At 42.2% G+C, this 25,645-nt stretch overlaps 1 protein-coding gene across 5 annotated transcripts in view; it reads right to left on the bottom strand.

Moving 5' to 3' along the window:
* The window catches only part of LRP1B (LDL receptor related protein 1B), a 2,071,868-nt gene that overhangs the window by 559,227 nt on the left and 1,486,996 nt on the right, over window positions 1–25,645 (bottom strand). For all 5 annotated transcript variants that reach the window (XM_073647246.1, XM_073647248.1, XM_073647249.1 and 2 more), the window contains exon 36: window positions 2,490–2,624. In XM_073647246.1, the coding sequence (XP_073503347.1) occupies window positions 2,490–2,624 (135 nt within the window). The remainder of the gene's footprint in view (window positions 1–2,489; window positions 2,625–25,645) is intronic.

Here is a 25,645-nt window from a genome sequence, read left to right as displayed (position 1 = left end):
AAGTCTGCATCTTCTGATGTGGTAAGGATCACTTATGATGGGCACACTTTTAGACAGTGACCTGGGAGTCAGAGATGCTTCCAGGGGTCTTCCCCATGCTGTTCCCTTGTCTTTTCAGCACTTTATGCATGTGTCACACAGCACATGGCCAGATAAGGTTGTAAAATGTTAAAATGACATTTCACGGTGAATGCATTTGTCATAGTTGAAAGCAATACAAAAGTGCAAAAACGCATAAAAAATGCTACTTGTGAACATAGCCGAAGGTGTGGAGGAGTATTTTTGTTTTTGGTCATTTATTTTAACTTATACACAAGTCTTTTCCCTGGAAAGGATGTTCCTTAACATATTTCACAGGAAAAAAGTTTCACTTTCGTTTTTGAACATTTTATTGTGAGCCCTTAAAAGTGGCTTAATACCTCTGACCACGTTGTTGACAGTAGTGACCTGGGGGTCAGAAATGCTACCTGGGGCGATCCCCATGCTGTCCCCTTGTCATTTGAGCACTGTCACTATCGTTTTGGGCACTTGTTAGGCTTTTAAAAGACTGCCGGGGGTGCCACCGCAAAAATGCTCGAGTCTCCCATAGACTGACATTGGGCTCGTTGCTCGGCCTGAGCTTCGAGCACCCGAGCATTTTAGTGCTCGCTCAACACTAATGCTTAACCATGCTTAACTGTTGGTAAGGTGTTCTTTTCCTTAAAAGCTTCATTGTACCATCTGTAAACAAACTGTTGCTTTGCATTGCCAAAAAGCTCTATTTTTGTTTCATCTGTCCACAGAACATTTTCCCAGAAGGATTGTGGTTTGTCAAGGTACTCTTTGGCAAAGATCAGTCATTCCTTTTTTGTGTCTTTTCTTCAGCAATGGTTTCTTCCTTGGCCCTCGCCCATAAAGCTCTGCTTGGTTTAGTGTTTGGTGTATGGTATTTGTTGAAACCATGACCCCAGACTCTTCCAGGTGGGCCTTTAGGTCTTTGGATGTTTGAGGTGGCGTTTTTTCCATCATTCGCACCAACCTTCGAAGACATCTCTTGTCAATTTTCCTCTTTCCCCCACGTCCAGGGAGGTTCTTGATGGTTCCATGATTGGCAAACCTCTTAATAACATTGTGTACTGTTGAAAATGGGATACCAAGGTCTTTGGAGATGGCCTTATACCCTTTGTAAGTCTTGTGTTTGCCAATAACAGCAGTTCTAATATCCTCAGGCAGCTTCTTTGTCTAAACCATTGTGACAAAGAATCAAGGCCTACTATGTGGCTTTTTAAAACACTGCAGTCATCATTCATTGGCTAATTCATGTCACATGGGCACCGACAATTAATCATATGTGACTCTCTTTTGTGATTTACCACAGGCGAGTCATAATATGTTTCCATACTAAATTAATGTAAAGGTTGCCAGTACCAGTGACAAAGCAAGCGTTAGGCTTTTCCATTTTCCCTCCCATTGTTTTTTATTTTAAATTATTGCTTATCATTTGCTCTTTTGTATTTCACATGAGTGCTCTATGCAAAAAAACTGTTTTACACGATTCATTTTTTTTCAGGAGATATTCCACATTATGTACTTAAATTTAATGGTTGCCAATAATGATTTACAGGACTGTAGATAGATTGATAGATAAATAGATAGATAATAGATAGATGGATAGTTAGATAATAGATAGACAATCCAATTACAAAGTTAATGAATGCTACAACATAGAGCAGCTTTAAAAATCCCTACAAAAAGCCATGCTTAAAATGGGGTAAATGCTTGTGTCCTAATATTGAAAAATATCTATTTTTGTCAGTATAAGGCTACATTCAAATTTACTAAGCTGAAATAGACATTCTTGTATTATTCTTATTTTTTTTTTACAAGGAAATTCAGTATTTTTTCAGTAATGGTTAGGGTAATATATTGCAAGATGGTACCCATGGGATATAATATTCATATTGAAGAAAAAAAAAGAAAAGAAAGAAACTTAAGGAAGATTTGTAAAAAGTTGAAGTCATATTAAATATTACTTTACTTTTGCCTCACTGTAGGGCAGGAATTGTTTAAAGTCATTGTAAGAAAAAAAAATCATCCTCCAATGTGAACTGCAGTTGAAACGAATGCCTCGGCAGAGTTACATTTCTCCTATCTAGAGAATACAGGTTTATACTGTACCATATTTTGAAACTTTATAACTTGAGGCATGAAGCATCTAAGATGTATTTCTGCCTGAACAGCTCTCAGAAGAATAATACCAAGTTATTACTACTTAATCATTGCCAGCATTAAAAACACATATCTAGAGGCCCAAAATGTCAGTGGGAGACTCCCAGACAGAGAAATTGATTCTGTGCTCTGCTGAGCCTAGATGCACAAATATGTCATTTTTGTTTAAAAAAAAAAAATAACTATAAAGGAACAAAAAAATCATTTTAAAGATCATGACCGGCAACATGTAAAAGCATTTTAGACGAGGCTGAATGACAAGATAGGTACAAGACAGCTACCGGCTATCCAGTCAATCGCTATTCCTTCCACTCTCCCAAGTCCATTTGTGATGATATCTTCTCTCCAGGTTTGGTCTCTTTTGGAGCGGCTGATTTTATTATATCCCATGTCAGTCCAATAGATTGTGTCATTCCCTGTATAGGAAAAGAACCAGCGTCAATGGCTAAACATTTTAAGGAAGAAGCCAATTATGATATTGGATTTATGAAAAAGATAAACATATTTACAAATAAATTGAAATGTAAACGGATCTTCAAATGAGTCCTCCCTCAACTTGTCTCCAAAAACTAATAATACAATTTTACTCACCTTGTCCTCCAGTGACCCACCACTCAGCCCCACTCAGTCCAGTCATCTTCCTTGGTTAGGTCATGATAGGGTCATCACATGTCCATTTTCGGAGACTTCCAGCCCCTAGCATCTTTGACGTCTACTGCACTGACTAGGCGCCGATCTTCAGATGTCGCATGACAAGCGTTGCTGCTTACTCAGTCTTGAAGATGCCAAAGATGCCAGTTGTCAAAAGATTTCGAAGATGGCCCAGTGAAGTCCGTATCAGTGACTGCACCGAAAAAGACAAGTGCGTATTACTTTTTTTTTTACACCCCTTCCTGAGCCTTTTTTAGCAAAATGACTATCGTCTATAAGACATTTTGCTGAATTTGCAAAAATCAAATTGCAAAAAATTAGTATTTTGGCAAATCTGATTATTTTGTGAAATTCAAGGCAAATTTGATTTGCCTCAAAGAGATTCGCTCATTTATTATTCCAGCATCAAATGCCATCCATCAGCCATCTGTCACTCTATGGGTCCGTGCCCACGATGCGTTTTTCAAGCGTTTTTTTCTGCGGAATTTTTGCAGTGTAAACGCTTGTAAAACGCTTGGTAATCCTTATCCCATGGTCCCCAATGTAAATCCGCAATTTCAGTGCCCATGCTGCGGAATTCTCCGCAGCGTTTTTGATATGCGGAAAATTCCGCAGCATGTCCATTATTTGTGCGTTTACGCATGTGGCATTGCCTTCTCAATGCATTAGAAAACGCAAGGCAATTCCGCATGTATAAAACGCTTCAAAAACGCGCTAAAAATGCTTGTCAAATTCCGCACGCGTTTTTCCGGGCAAGCACACGCAGAAATGAAGCGGAAATTTTCCACTTCATTTCTTCATCGTGGGCACATAGCCTTAGGCTCTCATGTAAAAAAAAAAAAAAAAGTTTATGTATATTTTTTTCTATTGAATGACACAGGATTGTATCAAATTGGTACAGTAAGAAATAATAAAATTGATTACAATTCAAAAAAGCTTAAAGAGTAGCTGGAATTAATTCTGCCTATCTTTACATCAAAGAACTATTTTCTTGGCTTTCTAGACTCCTTTCTTTATGATAAACACTGGGATTTTATTTGTGACCTTCTCCTTTTAGAATTTTTTAGATGGGTATTCCCACTTATATACTTTTGGGGAAAAAAATAACACATAAATAGGTAAATGGGTAAGATTCTCCAACCTATTGGGAGAATAGAAGTCCCAAGTTGTCATTGAAACTTCCAAAACTACCAACGAAAGAGGCCTCTATGCAAATGCAGGACATTTTAATTTTCAAGGATGCACTGACTACAAGATCTCTTAGCTTGTAGAAAATAGGTTTGGTGACCCCTTCCTTTGAATAGATTCCCTAACTGGGTCCTCTACTTATCACATATTTATGGTTTATTTGTAGAATATGACAAAAATATTGCTTGTGGGAAAATGCTGGTCTCTGTTATGTCTAAAGGAATAATTACCACATTTTATTTGACTTAAAACTCTTCAAACAGTATGTCACAATGTATCCATATTGTATTGTACCTTTTCATATTTTTACTCAACACTGTATAGGTAAATAAGTTCAATTAAAAGCTGTTCCAAAGTTTATGAAACTGTTCTCTATAGCTGACCTCATGTGTGATTTTATTTTTTAAGTTTTAATTTAAGAATGATCATTAAGTATATATTCTCCTCTCGCTTTTAACAAGTCAGCTTTCACTCGAGCCAAAATAACTTCTGACATATTGTGAAACTATTCCACTCTCTCAGCAGATTTGTTCAGCTGAACTTGCTTTCTCGAGTCCATCTGTTAAAGTCAATGTCCTCATTAGCTAAATATTTTAATCTAAAGGTTTCACATTTAATATAGAGTAAGTCATTACTTCATACATGTTTTTGCAAGAAACGGATCCACCTCTCCAATTTCCAAATCTGAATAGAGCTACTGAAACAAAAAAATGCTACAACCGAAAGATTTCTTGTCTTCTGCATTCCAGAAACAGACAAGTTAAAATCCTTTGTTCTTTGCTTAAAGAGGACCTTTCATCAGGTCAATAATGAACAGCTGTTGCACTCATTTTATTCCTGCCCTCGAATATTTTTTTAATTTACCATATAGTTGCAGAGATATAAGTCTTTTTATTTAGTGTAAATTTTTACAGTCTTTATCAAGGAGGCATGGCTTATAGGATCCTCTGGGGCATGTCTTTAGGCTGCATTGCATAATTAACCTGTAAGCACCGCCTTTTTGATAAGACTTTAAAAATGAGCACTAAATAAAAAGTTAGTCTCACAATTATGTAAACGGTCGTAACTCGCAGCTTACAAATTAGGTATAGCCCTTAAAAATTAAATCTATATTTAAATATAATTAAATTATCTCTCCCAAACCAAAAAGCTACAAAAAAATGTGATATAATATGGATGTGAAAAAAAACAAACATAGTAATTAGATAAAATACACTATGCAAAGACAAGAGCCTAGCCAAAGCCTTTCCCTATAAAACTCTAAGGATTAGCCCTTCCGAACCGCAGAGGTTGTTATTATTATCATTAATAGAATTTGATTAATTATTTAGGATTAGACAGAGTTAGCTGTCGTTGAGCGGGGGCCACACTAATGTATCTTGTAGTGTGCCAACCTCCATGGTAAGGAAAGGCCAATCCTTAGAGCTTTATAGAAAAGGGCTTAGGCTGTTGTTTTAGACATAGTGTATTTTATCTAACTACTGTGGGGTGTTTTTGTTGTTTTTTTTAGATCCACGTTATAGCACATTTTTTGTTTATTTTTGGTTTGGGAGAGATTTTAATTGTATTTAAATAAAGATTTAATTTTTAAGGGGTATACCTTATTTGTAAGCCCCTAAATAAAAAGGCCTACGTCTCTGGAATCATATGACAAATTTGAGAACAAACAAACCCAAAAAAAACAGAATACTCAGCACCCAGAATAAAATAAGACCAAAAACTAGTCACCTTTGATTTGGCGACTGATACCCTTTGAAACAACCATCTGATCTATGACATTTATGACATAGCATTTTATAAATATCAAAACATGGAGACATCTAGAAAAGAAAGCAACTTAAGTAAGTAAAGAAGGGTACTGCCATGACAAGTGCAGTAGCCCAAGGTTTCACTTGGACAATACAAATAGTATTGAAAGCTCCTAACATTCCTTATATGTCATATTCTCATAGGCAGCCTCCGATAGCATCTCAGACACTTCTTTCAATCCTTGGTTTTGTCTTATTCTTCACCCACTGAAAACTTTAAAAATTGCTGTCCTCCAAGAGTCAAAACATTTCGGATTTATTTTAGCTTCTAGCAGAGCATCAATCACAATTATATCACAGTCTAACAGATCAAGCCTTATAGCCATTATTCTCAATGCTCTAGTGGTTGTCAAATCATTTTGCAATATTACTGAATAGGAGGTCTAGGTGAAGGTGACAGTCTAGCATTAACTGTACTATGACGGTATGATGCAGTCAGAGCTAAAGACACAGGATACACAGATATAAATTATAAACTAAAGCTCTACTCACCCAAAGGTTCACAATTACAAATACATTGCACAAAATTTTAATAGTTCCACAAAATTTTAATAGTACTCTCTTAATTACACCCAGTTTGGTTGATGGTGGTTACTAACTGTTGCCATACTTGTTTATTGCAAAGAGGATCTTTATTCAACTCAGATTACAATTCACTCTACCTAATGGCATCCTAAGCATATATGGTAAAGAAGGTCTCTGGTAGACTTTAGGCCTTGTTCTTAGCTGGCCTGACTGGTCTTTGTCGACTAAAGATGAGCAGATCTTTTGAAATTCAAATTCACTGACTTTGCCAAATTTTCTCCCAAAATTTGATTTGAGTCGAATAAATTTGTGTGAATTTCACAGAAAGTTTGTAATTGCTGAGAAAATGCATATAGAGGAGAGGAGAGAGGGCAAGAGAAAGAGATAAAACTCCACTGACCAAATTAGCTTACAGTCCTATAGGTGAGAAATAGAGGACCCTGCTGACCATAAGAACTTACACTCTACAGGAGAAACAGGACTTTGCTGACCATAAGAGCTTACACTACAGGCGAGAGAGAGAGGAACCCACTGACCATAAGAGCTTACACTGTACATGAGATACAGGACCTTGCTGACTATAAGAGCTTACACCATACAGGAGAGAGAGGGAGAGAGAACCCATAGACCATAAGAGCTTACACTCTACAGGAAAGAGAAAGAGAGAAGCCACTGACCATAAGAGCTTATGCCGCGGTTGTGTTGGCCAGGGTACTCTGTAACCGGGCAAACTGTCTGAAATGGGGTATCACAGTGGCAATTGCCCAGTTCTGAGGCCTTGACTAGGTAAGTGAAAGGGGCGATTATTTATAGGGGATGATAGTTTATTGATGGTCCGTGACGCCAGCAGAGGTATCTGGCCAGGGATGGCCAGCGCTGCATATGAGGTCCCCAGGGAATAGATGGTAGTGCAGCAAGGTAGATCACTCCCCTCAGCCAGAGCGGGCCCCTGGGGTGATGATGGGGGTAATGATGAACACTGCAGCAGAAAGAATAAAAGAGGCAGATTAATTCAGTATTTACCTTTACTGATGCTGAATGGTAAGTTGAATCCAGGGGTACTGGTCACTAGGTCCAGGGTGCAGCCAGCCTGGAAGCAGCTGGAGTCCACTCCACCAGGTGGGATCAGTATGCCTTCTGTAGTGCCGGCGTCCCTGCCCTCTGCTAGGCAGGGACGCTGTTCCCCTCACCGCTCTGCTCCGTGCCCGGCGTCCCTCTCCCGCTCTGCTGGCAGCGCGCGCTCCTTCCCGGCCACTGTGCTTAGGGCGCGCGCGCGCGCTCTCCCTCCCTCTTAAAGGGGCCGCGCGCGCAGTCCTAAGGAGTCCCCGGCCAATGGCCGGAGGACTTTACCATATATAAGGCACCTCCTCCAAAATGGAGGTGCCCGAGCAATGTTGTTTGCACCTGTGTCTCACCTGTGCTTCAGCCCTCAGGTCCCGTTGCCAGTTACCTGCCAGTTACCTGCCAGATTCCTGCCTGATTACTTGCTACCTGCCTGCTAGTCTGAGGTCCGACGGTCTGCCTTCCAACTCCTGTCAGTCTGTCTATGGACCAGCTTGCCCGCTCACCTGGGAGCGCACATCTGCTACCTGCCTGCTAGCCTACCTGGAGGCTCCGCCGTCACGTGCTGTGACCACCTGCCTGTCCAGTGACTCCTGCCCGCTCACCTGGGAGCGCTCATCTGCTACCAGTCTGCTTGCCTACCCGGAGGCTCTGCCGTCACGTGCTGTGACCACCCGCCTGTCCAGAGACTTCTGCCCGCTCACCTGGGAGCGCTCATCTGTCGCCTGTCCGCTGGTCTTCCTGGAGGCTCCGCCGTCACATGCTGTGACCACCCGTTCATCCAGAGACTCTCGCCTGCTCACCTGGGAGCTCACGTCTATCTTCAGCCGCCACAGGTCGTACCAACCCTATACCTAGAGACTACCCCGGTCACTTGCCGTGACCTCCAGCCCGTTCACTCAGAGACTGTCCCGTTCACTCAGAGACTGTCCCGTTCACCTGCTGAGACTTCCAGCCCGTCTTCCCTGGTCGCCACCCGCTCCCTTACAAGGACCGCCCCCTTGTATAGTAGCTCAGAGGTTCCGCCTCCCAGACCCGTTACACCTTCCTTCTGCCCTTTATATTTAGATTCTCAGATGCCTGTGAGCTAATCTGTTCCTCTTTTTGCTCCCTTCTCTCTGTAGTTTTCTCAGCCAACTGGCCGTGCGAGCCTATCAGGGGTGTCGTGCTGTTTCTTACAGCTCCAGGCTCTCTGTACTGCTGTGCTTTTTGAGTCTACACATGTTACCAGCAAGCTTGAAATTTTCTGGTCTCCAGACTTGGCTGCAATCCCCTCAATAGCCCAGGACTCTGGTATCCTCCTCTCAGCATGATCCTGTGATGAGCCTTCCCAAAACACTCTGACCCCCCAGAGCTCTTTTCTCCTCTGCCTCTTCTCCCTTCTCTGCCTCACACTACACTCCCTCTCTCCTCCCACCAGTCAGAAGATGGCAGCACTCCCCAAAACTAGGTGCTTGTGCTCTCCCTTCTGGTCAGGGATCAGGCCTGTGTGTGGATGCGTGGTTACCTGATGCAGGGAACTTCATTTACCTCCAGACAGGACACCACCTGGAGGTAAGAGTTTGATAATCCTCTCCTTTGTTTCAATTGACATCTCCAGTGTTGGAGCCATGATTCATGTCAGTCCACTTGGTGCAACAGCTCTCCAAGGTGTGATCACTCCTTTTTAGATGCAGACTAACGAGCAGATCTAATTTGATGCAGGTGTTAGCTTTGGAAATGAAAATTTACAGGGCGATTCCATAATTTTTTCCTCAGAATTGAGTGATTCCATAATTTTTTCCCTCTGTTTGGTCTGAAAAAAACTACCCTTACTGAGTACCACATTTTTATCTTGATTTCTTTTAGTGTTTCTTAACTCTTTCCGACCAGGTCAATAATAGTATGCACCTGGTCGGAAAGGCTGGTTCAGCAGGGGCTCCTGCGCTGAGCCCGCACTGAACCGGGCACATGTCAGCTGATTCTTACATCTGATATGTGCCCGCAACAGCCGCGGGTGGAATCTCGATCCACCCGCGGCTGTTAACATGTTAAATGCCGCTGTCAATCTCTGACAACGGCATTTAACTCGCGCTTCCTGGAAGCGCGTCCTAAGCCCTGCCCATCGGTGACCCCGTCACGTGATTGCGGGTCATCGATGGGTGGGCATGACAACCCAGGGTCTGCAGCAGACGCCTGTGGTTGTCATGTCTCAATTGCTATGAGCGCCACCTAGTGGTCGGCGCTCATAACACAGGACCATTTCTGCTACATATAGGTGATCTGCTGATCATCTGTATGTAGCAGAGGTGATCAGACAAGTGCTGCTTCTAGTCTCCTATGTAGACTATTGAAGCAAGCAGTAAGTGTAAAAAAATGTTTTTAAAAATATTAAAAAAAAAAAAAATATAAAAGTTTAAATCACCCCCCTTTCGCCCCATTCAAAATAAAATAATTTAAAAAAAAAAACACATACACATATTTGGTATCAGAATCGCCCGATCTACCAATATAAAAGAAGAATTAATCCAATCGGTAAACGGCGTAATGAGAAAAAAATTGTAAATGCCAGATTTACTTTTTTTTGGTCGCTGCAACATTGCAATAAAATGCAATAACGGGCGATCAAAACATTGGATCTACCCCAAAATAGGATCAATAAAAACATCATCCCGGCGTGCAAAAAATGAGCCCTCACCTGGTCCCAGATCCCGAAAAATGGAGACGCTACGGGTCTTGGAAAATGGCGTCATTTTTTTTTTGTTAGCAAACTGGATTTTTTTTTCACCACTTAAATAAAAAAGAACCTGTACATGTTTGGTGTCTAAGAACTTGAAATGACCCAGAGAATAATGATGGCAGGTCAGTTTTAGCAATCAGTGAACGTGGTAAAAAAAGGACCCAAAAAACAACTGTGGAATTGCATTGTTTTTGCAATTTCACCACACTTGTAATTTTTTTACCGTTTCCAGTACAAGATATGGGAAAACCAGTGATGGCGTTTAAAAGTACAACTCGTCCCGCAAAGAATAAGCCCTCACACGGCAATATTGAACAAAAAGTAAAAAAGTTCTGGCTCTGGGAAGAAAGGGAGCAAAAAATGAAAACACCAAAACAGAAAGACCCATGGTCTTTAAGGGGTTAAAGCCCTAAAGTTGCCATTTGAAATGACTTTAGTTTTGTACCATGTCTGTTATCTGCTTTTTTTCAACAACATTAAACAACTGAATGAACATCCTCCGAGCCCGGTGATTCCATAATTTTTGCCAGGGGTTGTATGTGAATACACAATTGTCTGTGCAATTCTCAGGGTTAGAGATCAAGGCCAAGCATATATATATATAGTGAGGGTAAGAAATAATGGAAATAATAAAAATACATCAGCACAAGTAAAAAATATATTTTGATTTTTTATTATTATTATTATTATTATTATTATTATTATGATTATTACTTGATTTCTGTTTCTGTTATACATTTCTGCATCCAGTGTTGAACAAATAGTAAAAATGATCAAAGAAATGGGAATTCTTTGTGCAAAGCAAACAATTATGTATGGACAGGGCCGGCGTCAGCACCCGGCGTACCGGGGCAAGTGCCGGGGCCCTGGAAATTCAGAGGGGCCCACCGCCCACTCACTGTCGGGGCCCACCGCCCACTCACTGTCGGGGCCCACCACCCACTCACTGTCGGGGCCCACCGCCCACTCACTGTCGGGGCCCTGGCCGCTTCCCCGGCACCTGTTCAGTGACGCAGGCGCTGCTTGATTGCAGGCACTCCCCCAGTCCCAGACATGGTCGCGCGCTGTGCGGCTGTGTCTGCTAGTAATGACACGGCAGGATCGATGGCACTGCACCTTTAATTGTGCTTGTGTGTCGCCCCTGCCGCGTCATTACTAGCAGACACAGCACGCGGCCATGTCTGGGGAGAGTGCCGGCAATCAAACACCGTCGGAGGTCCTGCACAGATGGGGGGAGCGGCCCGGACCCGACCGCAAGTGGGCCCCTCTGATGTTCAAGGGCCATGATGTCTGTGACACGCCGGGGGCCCTGCACTGCCCCATACCTGAGGAGCTGCTGGAAAGGACACTGGACCGGGGACAAGTGAGTGAGGCTTCCCCAATCCCCATATTAAAAATATTTGTAATGGGTCTGTGTGAGTGCATGTATGTGAATGTCAGTGTGAATGACTGTGTATATATATTTGTCTGTTTTATATATGTCTTTAAGGATTTGTGTAAAAATGTGTGTATGTCTGTATGTGTACAAATCTGTGTACCGTGTGTGTGCGCATGTCTGTGTACCATGTCTGCGTACCGTGTGTGCATGCATGTGTCTGTGTACCATGTGTGCGTGCGTGTGTCTGCGTACCGTGTGTGTGCGCGCATGTCTGCGTACCGTGTGTGCGCGCGCATGTCTGCGTACCGTGTGTGCGCGCGCATGTCTGCGTACCGTGTGTGTGCGCGCATGTCTGCATACCGTGTTTGTACGCATGTCTGCATATGTGAAGGATGAGGTGGCAGGCTGGGCCCTGTGTACTATATATATATTTCTCTGCGGTATCTGTGCATCATGAATCGTGTATGTGTTAAAGGGGCCCACTGAGACTCTTTCGCCCGGGGCCCAGGAAAACCTGGAGCCGGCCCTGTGTATGGAGGTCCTTTTTTATTGTAAAGCATTATGCTTATTTACTGCAAGGTATAGGTTCTAAACAGTGCATTAAATTACAAAAATTCCATTATAACACTTCATCATTGTTATATCAGTTTTTTTATCCACATTTTATGCTGTCATTTTAAGATATAATGTAGTCCATTATTTAACAAATAGATGCTTTCCAATGACTAAAATTTATTTTGTAATTTTAATAGCACCTGGCATGAAAGTTTTATATAATGGAAAATGTAAAAGATTGTGTGTTTTATAAAATGGAAACAACATGAAAAAGTCTACAACTATAAGGCTTCTTTTTAAAAGAGGAGTGCATTAAATTACACAAAGTACACCTGATCATCCAAGCCTAATCTAGTGAATAGTTTCTAAAGGCTTTTGTAATTAGAGGTCACTTTGCACACTAGTGTACTTACCAGTCAACACAAGAAAGGCACACTTACACAAATATGTAAAAATAAGATTAGAAAAATAGAATCGGGTTCATGCATAAAAACTGTTGGGTTTAAACATTTTTTAATGTTGTGAGATGATTGTGACAGGTTGAATTGAGATATTTAAAGGATGAAACTCTGGTAAAAATATGGCTAAAACGGGTTTACTTATGTTCTGTTTTTAGGAGTACAATGCTCTACAGCCTTATGATGGACATTTTGAACTACATCATTGCTGCACCCCTAGCCCAAACTTTAAAATGTTCACCCTATCATGCTGCAAGCATAAGTAGCTTTGTTTCTCTTGCATCAGAGGAATGCAGAGTTTCTGATGCGGGCCGGATCCAGCGATCTATTTATATGGACAGTGATATGAAATTTTTTTAAAAAAAATTATATATACAGTACAGACCAAAAGTTTGGACACACCTTCTCATTTAAAGATTTTTCTGTATTTTCATGACTTTGAAAATTATACATTCACACTGAAGGCATCAAAACTATGAATTAACACATGTGGAATTATATACTTAACAAAAAAGTGTGAAACAACTGATAATATGTCTTATATTCTAGGTTCTTCAAAGTAGCCACCTTTTTCTTTGATGACTGCTTTGCACACTCTTGGCATTCTCTTGATGAGCTTCAAGTGGTAGTCACCGGAAATGGTTTTCACTTCACAGGTGTGCCCTGTCTGGTTTAACAAGTGGGATTTCTTGCCTTATAAATGGGGTTGGGACCATCAGTTGTGTTGTGCAGAAGTCAGGTGGATACACAGCTGATAGTCCTACTGAATACACAGTTAGAATTTGTATTATGGCAAGAAAAAAAGCAGCTAAGTAAAGAAAAACGAGTGGCCATCATTACTTTAAGAAATGAAGGTCAGTCAGTCTGAAAAATTGGGAAAACTTTGAAAGTGTCCCCAAGTGCAGTTGCAAAAACCATCAAGCGCTACAAAGAAACTGGCTCATATGAGGACCGCCCAAGGAAACCATGCTTGGTTTCCACCGTGAAGCATGGAGGAGGAGGTGTGATGGTGTGGGGGTGCTTTGCTGGTGACACTGTCGGGGATTTATTCAAAATTGAAGGCATACTGAACCAGCATGGCTACCACAGCATCTTGTAGCGGCATGCTATTCCATCCGGTTTGCGTTTAGTTGGACCATCATTTATTTTTCAACAGGACAATGACCCCAAACACACCTCCAGGCTGTGTAAGGGCTATTTGACCAAGAAGGAGAGTGATGGGGTGCTACGCCAGATGACCTGGCCTCCACAGTCACCAGACCTGAACCCAATCGAGATGGTTTGGGGTGAGCTGGACCGCAGAGTGAAGGCAAAAGGGCCAACAAGTGCTAAGCATCTCTGGGAACTCCTTCAAGATTGATGGAAGACCATTTCCGGTGGCTACCTCTTCAAGCTCATCAAGAGAATGTCAAGAGTGTGCAAAGCAGTCATCAAAGCAAAAGGTGGCTACTTTGAAGAACCTAGAATGTAAGACATATTTTCAGTTGTTTCACACTTTTTTGTTAAGTATATAATTCCACATGTGTTAATTCATAGTTTTGATGCCTTCAGTGTGAATGTACAATTTTCATAGTCATGAAAATACAAAAAAATCTTTAAATGAGAAGGTGTGTCCAAACTTTTGGTCTGTACTGTATATATATATATATATATATATATATATATATATATAATGTCATTTAACATAGCATGCAGACACAGATCTTATTGTAAAGGTGTATTGTAAGTTCACCTGACAGCTATTAATAGGGCTTCATTGGCTTTGCACAATCCAGTGTGTTTAGTAGCTCCAAGAAGAACACTGACCTAACCCTTTTACAAGGGATCTGAGTTTAAGTCGGATCCCTTGGGTTATGTCCACAGAGTGTCTGCTGGCCAGTGGAGCGAGCTAAAAGAATTGTCATGATAACTGGTATAATTCAGGGACAAAATTGAGATAAAGTCGGGAAGTCCGAATACAAGCCAAGGTCAGAAACTAAACAGGGATACACCAGAAGCAGGTCATACTTAAATGTAGACCAAGGAAATAAATTATTACTGGACACTTAAACAGGATGCTGCGGGTTTAAGTAGGATGTGGCACTGCCCATGACTTAAAGTAGAGAGTAGATTACAACAGATAATCAGTGCTCCAAAGTCATCATGATATGATGACAGGTAAAATTGTCATGTTGTTATGATCACAGGTAAAATTCTGGTGGGTGAGGTCAGGGACAAAATTGAGATAAAGTCAGGAAGTCAGAATACAAGTCAGGGTCACAAACTAAACAGGGAAATACCAGAAGCAGGTTATACTTAGATGTAGACCAAAGAGGTAACAAATTATTATTGGACACATAAACAAGATACTGGGGGTTTAAATAGGATGTGGCGCTGCCCAAGATTCAAAGCAGAGAGTAGATTACAACAGATAAGCAATGCTCCCTAGTCACAAGTCCGAGTCACACTATTGTAAAACAGAACCTGGCCTACATCCTCCACCTAGCGGCAGAGGTCAAAGGATAGGGTTCAGAGATAGACCATTGGCATTGTCTATTATGATGAGCTATTAGACAGCAGAAAACCCATATATTGTTCTTGCACAGGGGCCCTATCGTGTCTTTATGAGCCCCTGTGTATCACAATTTGTGTTTGGTGGATATTAGAAACTCTGTCGGTAATGAGCTCAAATTATTTTGGGTAATTGCTGGAAATAATGAAAATGGCATATTCTAAATGATTGCTTATTTTTAATGACAGCACGGTTTACATTTTTTTTAGGTTTAATTTGACTTTTGAGTGTAAACCTGTTATTGTGGCCTTGGTTTCACGTATTGCAATCTTCAGATTCTTCTGACAATAAATGTATATTCAAGGTATTATTATTATATACTATTGTCTAGGGATAGGGTGTGCTCACCTGTCAGTTTGAACTAGGCTGTCAAGGGTGCCAGAGTGTGCTCATGTACTGCAGTTCATTTGTGTGTATAATGCCTTGAACCCTGAGGCTATCTTTGGGTAATCCTTCCTTGACCTTCAAGAAGCTGAGCCAGGCTATAGGAGTCTGAATGTTGTGACGGAAGATTAGCTATTTATACTTATTGATTAGGACATGCGAATATTGTGACAGCTGACAATACATCCATGCTGTTACTGTTGGGACCAAGGAGTATTTGTTGTTATCGAAGACCTTTCATAAGGCTCTACAACTGGTCAAAGGATGAAGCCCGATATCAAGCCCAATATCAAATAATCTCCCTTACAGCAACACTGGATTATCTGTTTGCTTTATTCACGATAAATTCATACCAGAAACCAAAGACAGTGCGTCCTGTAATGAATGAAACAGTGACTTAACAGTTCTGGATGAAATGGTGTTAAGTGAGCATTTCACATCCACTTAGGATCTACAAAAGTTTATGCACCTACTCGGCTCCAAAGAAAAATACTTTCTCGCATTCCTATGCAGTATCAGATCTCATTGATGACCTACACCTAATTTATAATTCTAGACATGTCAGTGAAAAAGAGCTCAAAGGGAAGTCCATGGGTGCACCAATACCATGGAAGTCCATGAGTCTACCAATAGTCCCCCCGTTACTCTGATTGATGAGATTATTTAAGTTATAAAATTTCTGTGCTTACCATGCCTTAGTAGGCATTTTACCCAAGCCCTGTCCAAGATATTGAGAGTGCCAGGAGGATCCCTTGTCGAACTTAAAGGCCCAACATAGAGAAAAGTTGTAATCCAGCACATCCAGATCTATGTAAAGTCTTTGGCTTCCACTTCTGCAATAAGTTTTATGTAATTAGGTTGATTTTATTTGTGGATGTGGATTAATAGCCTACAATGTTAGCCTGGCCTTGGTAAAAGCCATAAAAGTTGTTCATCGATCAGCAGTGTAAAGGAGAAGTAGCGCTCAGAGGACTTCTGTAACCTTTTCACAATAGGACCTTCCCCATGCCAGCCTTGAAAATGTAGCTTTTTTTGCACCTTAGCTCAACCACATTCAACCCCATTCATTTGAAGATGAGCTGCAGCACCAGACACAGTCACATTAGTCTGGACCGTCCCCAAGCTGGTTACTACAGTGAGGGATGCACTACTTCTCAGTCATTTTACAGTGAATAGCCAATTCATGGTGGGACAATGATGATAACCATGGGAAATTTGGAGCTCTGCATAAGAAAAACATAGCTCTGACCCATATAAAGATATATTATGAAATTAATTGGTATGAGAATATCAGACCTATCAATAATATTGTGCAAAGATAGATAAATAACGTGCAGAAATAGTTGCTATTATCACCATGGTCAAATTGAATCTGCAGCCATTATAATCCTCCATGATATCAAAGAGACCTTTGTCCTCTGCCATTGACTACCCATAATAAGTTGCTAGTGCTGAAGAGATCCAAAATACTGAAACTGATCTGGAAAGACTCCTGCATGGAATCTTGAATTACAGATTATGCATATCATTGGCACTTTAGAAGCAGTTTTTGTTACGTTCCAACCAGAGGGATTGTTCTCTGCATGTATAATTCTTGAAGAGATGCTGGAAAGTAATCTGGAAATTTGGAATATAATTATGGCAAACAAAGTCTGTGAGTTGTCAGAACAATGTGTCTGGAGCACAACGTTGGTCATCAGAAATGTTTCATGCTGATTGTAAATGCCGCGACTCCTTGACATTTCTGTGGGCAGAATGAATGACTCAGTCCAGCTTTGCATGACGGAAATTGAGATGTTTCCAAGGTTTAACAAAACACGCGTAACATTGGAGAAATAAATATTTCTATTAGTAACTGGAAAAAAAAAGAAAGAAAATACAGTGATAAAAAAATGCATCTGTTCTTGGAATTAGGAAAGAGCTTACATAATTTTAAAGGAATTTTTATGGGAGTTCACAAAATTGGTTCTAAGGTAGGGAACAACCTAAGATACAAAAAAATAAAATAAGAATTACTTACCCCATATTTTAGTGTTGGCACTCCAATGGACCCTGTTGGAACTGACAAGGTTGTGATCACGAGTGTATCAGGTTTGACAGACAGTCATTCTGGATCCGGCTGTAGATGGTCGCTGCGCTTGGCCTTGCAGACACCTTCTGGATTCTTTCATCATCCCTCCCTCTCTAGGACCCAGGGGTGATCTTCACCTTCTGCAGCTAATTGACACACCCTTGCTGGATCTTTAAATACACTCAGTTTCTCCAGAGAGTTGCTGGTGATATAGTAAATTCCTCTGTTCAGGTGTGGAATTCTAGCAATCGTCTAGATTCTCCTTGGAGCTCCTTTGTGGATTGTAGTCATGATCTCTCTGGTGTCTTCTCAAAGCTAAGTGTATCTTCTTGTTTATTTACCTTGTTAATCTTTAGTTGCAGTGGGGCTGACTAGTGATCTCCTCTTCACTCCCTACCTAGGGCCTAGCTCTAGGGACAGCCAGGGCTAAGGTATCCTGCTCGGTGATAGGTGCAGAACCTATTTAGGGACATAGGGGAGTCAGGGTGTTGTTAGATCTGCTTAGGGGTCTCCAATCCCCCTTTCCCTAGTTGCTGGACTTCCCCCCTTTTCCCATCATTGTACGCTGGGTTCTTCCCTTACCTAGCATGACATCCTGTCCATAAATCACCTGACCACTGCAGCCAATCAATAGCCACAATGGAGATATTTACAAGTACAGCAATTGCTCACTGAGGTCAATGATTAGGGGATTTTATCGCTTCTGGTATCGGTGGGGATCACCGGAGTTTGGGCAATAAAATGGTTGGAGATTCTAATAAATTGTTCATTTTTTTTATTATCCCAGATAATTCCAAGCTTAGAGTAAATTTGCATCATCCCAGGAAAATCCCTTCACTTCTCATTATACAAGTAGGGAAAATGGAGCTTATCTTGTTGCATTGACATATGATCACTTAGACATCAAGCACGTGGCACTCCTGAGCCATATACACTGTCTATGCCGAATGCACATGCTCTGGATTGCTACAAGGGATGAAACAAAACACCTACATAGGCATTAAATGAGATTTGAAATCTTCATAAACAGATTGTGACTTCATGAACTTTATACCATGGAGGCATAACATGTGGATACCAAAGGTTACTTGGAAAGAGAAAGGTCTTATCACTAATTAATCCCATTCTTGTTACTAATTGATGGATCCGTTGTTAGGAAAGGAAGAGTTATTGGTCAAAGGGTCATGAAAAGGGGTCAAAAATTGGGAAAAAAATACTAGGCTTTCTGTTCTGGATGAAAAACTTAACACTATAATGCTATAATGGCTTGTGTGCACTACTAGGCACAATAATAAAATGATCACTATTATATTTTATTTTTTTTTAATTCTTAATACTTGATTGAGTGAATCAATTCATAAAGAAATCATATTAGTAACCTATTTCCCAAAAGTCTTGGATTCCTCAGACTCCAAATTTTGGGGTATTTGATTTACATGAATCCAGTAAATTGGAGGCCAGCTTTAATTTTGCAGAATTATTTTGAGGGCTGGGAAGGGGTAAAAATAATACCTATCTTAGGCCCACCCCTCACCTGTCCTGCCACCATAGCTGTATGCCTAGTCTTTGGCTTGCTCCTTCCGGTCTTTAGATCTTCTGGCACTGATTAGGTCTCATGCGGGCACAAGAGGAATGATGAATCCAGAGATTTTAATGATGAGCGCCACTCCTGATGTGACCACGAGGGGTAAGGCACGTCATTTAAATGCATTTTGCCCCTCATGACCAAGTGAAGCTTAGTCAGTGCCGAAAGACCAAAGATCGAAGACCATAAGTGGAAGACCAGTCGGGAAGCTGCAACATGAAAGATAAGTATAATATTTTTTGGTTTTAAATCTCTTCCTTCCCCTCCGTTTCTTAACCTCTGGGGTCTGGAGAGACTTAATTTTCGATTTAGACTAAATTGAACCTGCCGGCCACTTGGAGCTAATCTGCCTGATATGAATTTTGGAAGATTTGCTTTATAGATCATTTTGATAATTAAAGCTCATTTATTCATAATAAAAAGTCATAATTGTTTCTAATACGCTTTTTATTTTAATTCCTTAACTCATGTCAATAGCTCAGCTTCTTGTCAGTGAATGTAAATGTTAATCGCTTATAATGAAACTCTAAAATCATTTGCAAATATGGCAGAGGTGCATAGCTTGTTCCAAGAAAAATAAAAAAAGCTCTGGCTCATTTTTCAGGACAAATTTCCAGCACCTCCATTCAGTTTCTCTAAGCGGAGATCTTCACATTGAAACTGCAGTAATTTTCATTATGGTGATTAACCTCTATTCTTATAAAACCAGAAAACCCTTTCGACTTGTGCGGAGAGAAGTCACTTGTTTCTGCAAATCAACAGGCAAGGACATTCTCCTTTATCTGGGTTACTGTACAACTCTCCAGAGCCCCCCGGAGAATATCCGCAGTGCCAGAATCTATACGATAATCGTTCTGACATAATACTTGCAGTAATTGAGATTACAGTATCTGCATTATCTCCAGCCCTTCAAGCTAAATGCAGATTACCTAAGAAATTGTGCCATAGCAAGAGATAAGTGTCCAGTTAAGACTGAGTGAAATGACATCTCAAGATGAGTGTTAGATACGCGCCGCTGCTTAGATAATGTATTCTACAAGACTTTAAGTCAAGAATGATTCAAATTGATGGATGAATGGAGGCATTGGCCATATGAGGAAAAGGATTACTTTACGATGGCCCAATGAGACTTCTTATTGTGATAAGATTTAAAATTCCTAATACTGCGATTATGCAGCGGCAACCTGAAGTTCCAGGGCCCCAAAGTAATATGTGCAACAGGACCCCTCTCCTACCATATTCTGTTTATAATACTAATGTCTTGTTAGTTGTCAAAAGGACTTATTATAAAGTCCATTGAGCTCCACCTCTGCCCTCGCCAGCTACCCCAAGGTTCGAGATGCTTTACAATTAGTTGTCTGTCTGAAGACAAATACTTGTCCTATTAACAACGTTACCTATCCGCAGGATTTATCATAAATGTATGATCACAGGGAATCTGGCTTTTGGTTTCACCACTGATCCCAAGAAATGAAGTCCCAAAGTTCTTGTGTGAATGAAGCACTAGTGAAAATATGCAATCTCCACTCCTATTAATAATTATCAGGATAGTGGCCAGACATATACACTAGAGATGAGCGGTGTTTGACTAGAACTGTTCGCCAATCTCAAATTCGAGCTGTTTTGGGCGGTGTTCGAGTTGTTCGACGAACCCGAACGATTTGCAAAAAATTCGGCTGTTCGAGGTTATGTTCGATAACTGTTCGTGCACCAAAAGCGTGTCCTGCATGTCTGGCGCTATTTAGAGCACCAATCATGCAGGGATTGTCTGCCACTCACTGTAATGCCACAGCCATGGTGGTTGTGGCATTACAGTGATTGCCCAAATCGATGGGAACAGTGCCAACAGTGAAACATGAAAAGCCGGCAATTCAGCAGCGGCATACACCGGTACCCGACAATTTAGAACCGAAAGAATAGAGCTTCACACATAGATTAGATAGATATAAACATGTCAGCCACATATATACGAAGTACAGTGAAAGTGCTGCTTACTGTACTTGTCATTTAGCGTAAAGGATTTATCAAAAAAAATAATAGTGTTTTCATACACTGTCTCTTTAAAAAAGCCGGCCGGCAATTCAGCAGCGGTACCCGACAATTTATAACAGACAGAATAGAGCTTCACACATAGATTAGATAGATAGAAACATGTCAGTCACATATATATGAAGTACAGTGACAGTGTTGCTTACTGTACTTGTCATTTAGCGTAAAGGATTTATCAAAAAAAATAATAGTGTTTTCATACACTGTCTCTTTAAAAAAGCCGGCCGGCAATTCAGCAGCGGTACCCGACAATTTATAACAGACAGAATAGAGCTTCACACATAGATTAGATAGATAGAAACATGTCAGTCACATATATATGAAGTACAGTGATAGTGTTGGTTACTGTACTTGTCATTTAGTATTAAAATAAAGGATTTATTATTAAAAAAATTGGCGTGGGGTTCCCCTTAATTTTAGGCTCTAGCGGAGGTTAAGCAGACGGCTGGGGCAGATGTTTGAAGCCTGGGAAGGGGGTAATACACACGGAGCTTCCCAGGCTACTAATATCAGCCCCCAGCTGAATACATAGCCTTTACTAGCTATTAAAATGGGGGACCCCCCAAAAAAAATGACGTGGGGTCCCCCCTAATTTAATAGCTAGCAAAGGCTAGGCAGACAGCTGGGGGCTGATATTAATAGCCCAGGAAGGGAGCCATGAATATTGGCCCCCTCCCAGGCTAGAAACACCAGCCGTCAGCCGCCCCAGAAATGGCGCATTCATAGGATGCGCCAATTCTGGCACATAGCCTCGCTCTTCCACGCTGCCCTGGCGCGGTGGCAGGGGGTAATAGGGTTGGGGTTGATGTCAGCTTATAATGCCAGCTGACATCAAGCCCAGGTTAGTAATGGAGAGGCGTCTATAAGACACCCCCATTACTAACCCCATAGTCAAAGTTAAAAAAAACACAAACACCCAGAATAAAGTCCTTTAATTGAAATAAAGACACAATCCATTATTGTTCTAAATTAAACCATACTTACCGTCACGCCCATTCCAGCTGAAGCCAACGATCTCCTGCAATAAAAGAAAAATAATAAAGCAACCTCATCCTTACCTTTCCATGGTTCCCACGACAGCTTGAGCTCTGCTACATCGAGATGACAGGCTGGACCGCAGCAGAACGCTGCCATCCAGCCTGTCATCCCGCAGACACTGAGAAGCGCAGGCTTGCTTGCGCTGCTCAGCGTCTCTCTGTGACGACATCCAGATGAGCCGAGTTCATGTCCAATGAACTCGGCTAACCTCATGCACGTCACTGACAGCGTGAGAAAATTCTCACGCTGAAGCGGTGAGTGCAGGAGAATTCTCCCACGCTGTCAGTGATGTGCATAAGGTGAGCTCATGTCCAATGAACTCAGCTCACCTCCTGCACGTCACTGACAGCGTGGGAGAATTCTCCTGCACTCAGCGCTTCAGCGTGAGAATTCTCCCACGCTGAAGCGCTGAGTGCAGGAGAATTTTCCCACGCTGTCAGTGACGTGCATAAGGTGAGCTCATGTCCAATGAACTCAGCTCACCTCCTGCACGTCACTGACAGCGTGGGAGAATTCTCCTGCACTCAGTGCTTCAGTGTGAGAATTCTCCCACGCTGAAGCGCTGAGTGCAGGAGAATTTTCCCACGCTGTCAGTGACGTGCATGAGGTGAGCCGAGTTCATTGGACATTAACTCGGCTCATCTGGATGCCCTCACAGAGAGACACTGTGGAGCGCAAGCAAGCCTGCGCTTCTCAGTGTCTGCGGGATGACAGGCTGGATGGCAGCGTTCTGCTGCGGTCCAGCCTGTCATCTCGATGTAGCAGAGCTGAAGCTGTCATGGGAACCATGGAAATGTAAGGATGATGTTGCTTTATTATTTTTCTTTTATTTCAGGAGATCGTTGGCTTCAGCTGGAATGGGCGTGATGGTAAGTATGGTTTAATTCAGAACAATAAAGAATTGTGTGTTTATTTCAATTAAAGGACTTTTTCTGGGTGTTGTGTTTTTTTTAAATACTTTACTAGAAATTCATGGTGGTCATGTCTAATATTGGCGTGACCCCATGAATTTCGGGCTTAGGGCCAGCTGATAATGCCAAGCTGGCCCTAACCCCTTTATTACCCAGTGAGCCACCGCATCAGGGCCCTGGATGAGTTGGGTACAGCGCCAGAAGATGGCGCTTCTATGAACGCGCCATTTTCCGGGGTGGCTGCGGACTGCAATTTGCAGCGGGGGTGGCCCAGAAAGCTTGGGCCTCCCTGCGCTGCGGATTCCAGCCCCCAGCTGCCTAGTTGTACCTGGCTGGACACAAAAACAGGGCGAAGCCCCACGTCAATTTTCTTTAAATTATTTCATGAAATAATTAAGAAAAAAAGGGCTTCCCTATATTGTTGTGTCCGGCCAGGTACAAATAGGCAGCTGGTGGTTGGGGGCAGCCCGTTCCTGCCTGCTGCACCTGACTGGACACAAATATAGTGCGAAGCCCCACGTCAATTTTTTTTTAATTATTTCATGAATTTCCTGAAATAATTTAAAAAAATTGAAGTGGGGCTTCGCACTATATTTGTGTCCAGCCATGTACAGCAGGCAGGAACGGGCTGCCCCCAACCACCAGCTGCCTATTTGTACCTGGCCGGACACAACAATATAGAGAAGGCCTTTGTTTCTTAATTATTTCATGAATTTCATGAAATAATTAAAAAAAATTGAAGTGGGGCTTCGCACTATATTTGTGTCCAGCCAGGTACAGCAGGCAGGAACGGGCTGCCCCCAACCACCAGCTGCCTATTTGTACCTGGCCGGACACAACAATATAGGGAAGCCCTTTTTTTCTTAATTATTTCATGAAATAATTTAAAGAAAATTGACGTGGGGCTTCGCCCTATTTTTGTGTCCAGCCAGGTACAACTAGGCAGCTGGGGGCTGGAATCTGCAGCGCAGGGAGGCCCAAGCTTTCTGGGCCCCCCCCCGCTGCAAATTGCAGTCCGCAGCCACCCCGGAAAATGGCGCGTTCATAGAAGCGCCATCTTCTGGCGCTGTACCCAACTCATCCAGGGCCCTGGTGCGGTGGCTCACTGGGTAATAAAGGGGTTAGGGCCAGCTTGGTATTATCAGCTGGCCCCAAGCCCAAAATTCATGGGGTCATGCCAGTATTAGACATGACCGCCATGAATTTCTAGCAAAGTATTTAAAAAAAACACAACACCCAGAATAAAGTCCTTTAATTGAAATAAAGACACAATTCTTTATTGTTCTAAATTAAACCATACTTACCATCACACCCATTCCAGCTGAAGCCAACGATCTCCTGCAATAAAAGAAAAATAATAAACCAACCTCATCCTTACCTTTCCATGGTTCCCACGACAGCTTCAGCTCTGCTACATCGAGATGACTGGCTGGACCGCAGCAGAACGCTGCCATCCAGCCTGTCATCCCGCAGACACTGAGAAGCGCAGGCTTGCTTGCGCTCCTCACTGTCTCGCTGTGACGGCATCCAGATGAGCCGAGGTCATGTCCAATGAACTCGGCTCACCTCATGCACGTCACTGATAGCGTGGGAAAATTCTCACGCTGAAGTGCTGAGTGCAGGAGATTTCTCCCACGCTGTCAGTGATGTGCATGAGGTGAGCTCATGTCCAATGAACTCAGCTCACCTCCTGCACGTCACTGACAGCGTGGGAAAATTCTCCTGCACTCAGCGCTTCAGCGTGAGAATTTTCCCACGCTATCAGTGACGTGCATGAGGTGAGCCGAGTTCATTGGACATGACCTCGGCTCATCTGGATGCCGTCACAGCGAGACAGTGAGGAGCGCAAGCATGCCTGCGCTTCTCAGTGTCCGCGGGATGACAGGCTGGATGGCAGCGTTCTGCTGCGGTCCAGCCTGTCATCTCGATGTAGCAGAGCTGGAGCTGTCCTGGGAACCATGGAAAGGTAAGGATGATGTTGCTTTATTATTTTTCTTTTCTTACAGGAGATCGTTGGCTTCAGCTGGAATGGGCATGACGGTAAGTATGGTTTAATTTAGAACAATAAAGAATTGTGTGTTTATTTCAATTAAAGGACTTTATTCTGGGTGTTTGTGTTTTTTTAACTTTGACTATGGGGTTAGTAATGGGGGTGTCTTATAGACGCCTCTCCATTACTAACCTGGGCTTGATGTCAGCTGGCATTATAAGCTGACATCAACCCCAGCCCTATTACCCCACTGCCACCGCTACAGGGCAGTGGGAAGAGGGAGGCTAAGTGCCAGAATTGGCGCATCCTATGGATGCGCCATTTCTGGGGTGGCTGACGGCTGGTGTTTCTAGCCTGGGAGGGGGCCAATATTCATGGCACCCTTCCTGAGCTATTAATATCAGCCCCCAGCTGTCTGCCTAGCCTTTGCTAGCTATTAAAATAGGGGGGACCCCACGTCATTTTTTTGGGGGGGTCCCCCATTTTAATAGCTAGTAAACGCTATGTATTCAGC

Source organism: Phyllobates terribilis, unplaced genomic scaffold, assembly GCF_046119375.1.
Source record: "Phyllobates terribilis strain yellow unplaced genomic scaffold, ASM4611937v1 Scaffold_9__5_contigs__length_417890890, whole genome shotgun sequence".
NCBI lineage: Eukaryota > Metazoa > Chordata > Amphibia > Anura > Dendrobatidae > Phyllobates > Phyllobates terribilis.
This window is presented reverse-complemented; position numbering and strand designations above follow the sequence as displayed.